This window comes from Phytophthora parasitica (genome assembly GCF_000247585.1).
Source record: "Phytophthora parasitica INRA-310 unplaced genomic scaffold supercont2.24, whole genome shotgun sequence".
Taxonomy (NCBI): domain Eukaryota; phylum Oomycota; class Peronosporomycetes; order Peronosporales; family Peronosporaceae; genus Phytophthora; species Phytophthora nicotianae.
The window spans coordinates 720123-722813 of NW_008649010.1; the positions used below are offsets into that span (position 1 = coordinate 720123).

The 2691-nt window shown below is 46.4% G+C and overlaps 1 protein-coding gene across 1 annotated transcript; it reads left to right on the forward strand.

Annotated features, from left to right (window-relative positions):
• Positions 1-1569: 1569 nt before the first annotated feature.
• PPTG_11453 (TKL protein kinase) lies at positions 1570-2323 on the forward strand (the record flags this gene model as incomplete). Its single annotated transcript, XM_008906777.1, has 2 exons — positions 1570-2200; positions 2250-2323. The coding sequence occupies 2 exons, from the start codon at positions 1570-1572 to the stop codon at positions 2321-2323; spliced, it is 705 nt and encodes a 234-aa protein (XP_008905025.1).
• Between the last annotated feature and the right edge of the window lie 368 nt (positions 2324-2691).

Sequence of the window (2691 nt, forward strand, 5' to 3'; positions counted from 1 at the left end):
GTATACGTATACGTCAGCGGCAACAAGCAAGTTCAACAGAGCTGCGGCAGTCTGGCAGAGCACGACACGCCATCCTCCCACAAGCAATACGTCTAGACGTGCCGCTGCTTCAATGACTTCTGTCGAGTAGTGAGAGCTACTGCCATCTAGTACCAACAAAAGTGGCCTCTTGACTGAAACTGGCACTGATGTAGAAAAAAAATCTAGCCACTTCTTGAACAAATAGGAGTTGATGAATCCGGTCGACGAGGTGGTTACCGCTGCGCTCGTAACACCACTGCCCTGCAATATATCCAACGGGACAGCCTTTCCTGGAAGTATGTATGCAGGAGGGACTACATAATCTGCAGCACTGCCACAAGCGACGATTGAGAGGTGGAAGTTGACAGAAGGGTCCGCTCATCACACGTTAGTTGACCCGAACTGCCACAACTTTTTTGTTCTTTTTTCGTGTCTGAAAAGCCGCATCGTCCATACTGAATAATCTAGTGCTGTCTAAATCTAGTTCAATAACCAGTTTAGCGATCGTGTTAAACAGTGTTGTCAGGTCTTCGAAAACGACAGAATTGCGCTTTAGGGACAGTGTTTGGGCCACTCGTGTGGTCAACTTCGGGTGGCGGCTGACAAAACGAGGGTACCACTCACTTGATACACTTAATCCAGTAACAAGCAATGATATCTCGTTTGCTTTCTTAAGAATCACGGATCGATCGACGGGTTGGCCAAGAAGCTGGCGAGCAACACTCAAATACATGACGCTCTGCTTCTGGCGGAAGTCATGGGTTTGTCCCTGGATGTCTAGGCTCTAACAACGCTAATTATTCTTGCTTCTTTATCCACTTTCGAATGGTCCGCTCGATAATACCCCACTGATTAGCAACTGTAGCTACGGGGCACCACTTTGTACTTAACAGACGACAGCGGCGTGGGATCCAAGTTTCGTTGAACCCAGGGCAGCATGTGCCATCACTGATGGCCCATCAGCCCAGAGGGTGAATCGTGGGACTTTACTCTTGTAGAAAAGGATGGTCCAATGTGGTCAATGGACGGCCAAATTGACGAGACTTTCGACCCTCAATTGTTCCAATATAACGGTAATGGAGGAAATTCGACAATCTTCATGTAAATAGCTCCTGTACTATGGGCGACGACACATGTCCAAAATGGCGCACAATTTATTGTATCATGTCGCTAAGTATCCGCATCCGAGGTTGAAGGGGGTGACCAACAACGTACGTGGTACGAGTCTGAGCTTGATTTGAGTATTAATGTCTGGGTAAAGGGAGGAGTTTTAGCAACTAATAGTGACGACCGACTGAGCACCTCATCCATCATTGGGATTATCGTTGGTTGCGTCGTAGCTTTTCTATTCGTAATGCTTCTGGGGTTCCTAGTCGTTCGCCGACAACAAACCAGAGCTGATGAAGGTCAAACTGGTTTGTGGGATGATGACATCATCACAGCCAATCGAATCCAAGCGAACAAGTCCGTGTTCTTAAGATCATCAGTCGTGGTGCTTTCGGTGAGGTATATGCTGGGATCTACAATGACAACCAAGTTGCACTCAAGATGCTGCTTCCAAGCGCACGACGTGACATTAAAATGGTTAACGACTTTCTCATGGAGGCAAGACTAACCGCTACGATGGAGCACCCGCGAATTGATGCTTGCATTGGTATTGCATGGGACTCGCTCTCCGATCTCTGTGTAGTGCTGGAATTTATGGAGGGTGGAGATTTGCGATCGTTGTTAGCAAATTACGAGCAAAAGCAGCGTCCACTCGGATTTGATCGCGAGAAGACAGCTATCGCGCTGCACGTGTGCCATGCTCTCACATATTTGCACTCTCTCGAACCTCCAGTGATCCATCGGGACTTGAAGTCGAGAAATATTCTGTTGAACGAAATGCACGAAGCCAAGCTAACAGACTTCGGGATTTCGCGAGAGCGGCTTGACAAAACAATGACAGCTGGAGTAGGGACATCGCTGTGGATGGCTCCCGAGGTGATGACAGGTGAAAAATACGACGATAAGGCGGATATCTTCTTGTTTGCAGTCGTGTTAAGCGAATTGGACACCCATAGTCTTCCGTACTCTCAGGCCAAACAAAAGAGGCAAAACTCACATGGTCCACAAATGACAGGTCCAACCCTTCTGCAAAGGGTAGCAATGGGCTACGGTTTCGGTGGAGTTTTCGGATGTAGGTCCAAAATCCATGACGGACCTTGGTTACACATTCGTATCGGTAGATCCGACTATGCGACCGAGCGCAGCCGAAGCTCTGTTCAAGCTTCAGGTTATCCTGTCGAAGGAGCTAGTATAACGGATGCATCACCAACCAAAAAACAATTAAAATTCTCCACGTTTACATATTAGCAGAATAATTATAGTTATTTACAAGATAGGGTAAGTTATTAGTAGTGTAAAGTACACATTGTTTACAGCTGACAGGTACACTGAGTATCTTACAGATAAACGTGATACGAACTGCGACCTTTTACTATGTTCAAATTAAAATTTTCGACCGTTACTACCATATAATATGCACTTCGGTTCACATTCTTAAAAAAAACAATTCTGAAATGCGATGCGTATGACGCAACACTGAAATCGAGGAATGGACCGCTGTGGTCAGCCGATTGTAATCTGACTAAATATTTGACCCGAGATCAGCAATAGCTCCAGTCTTGA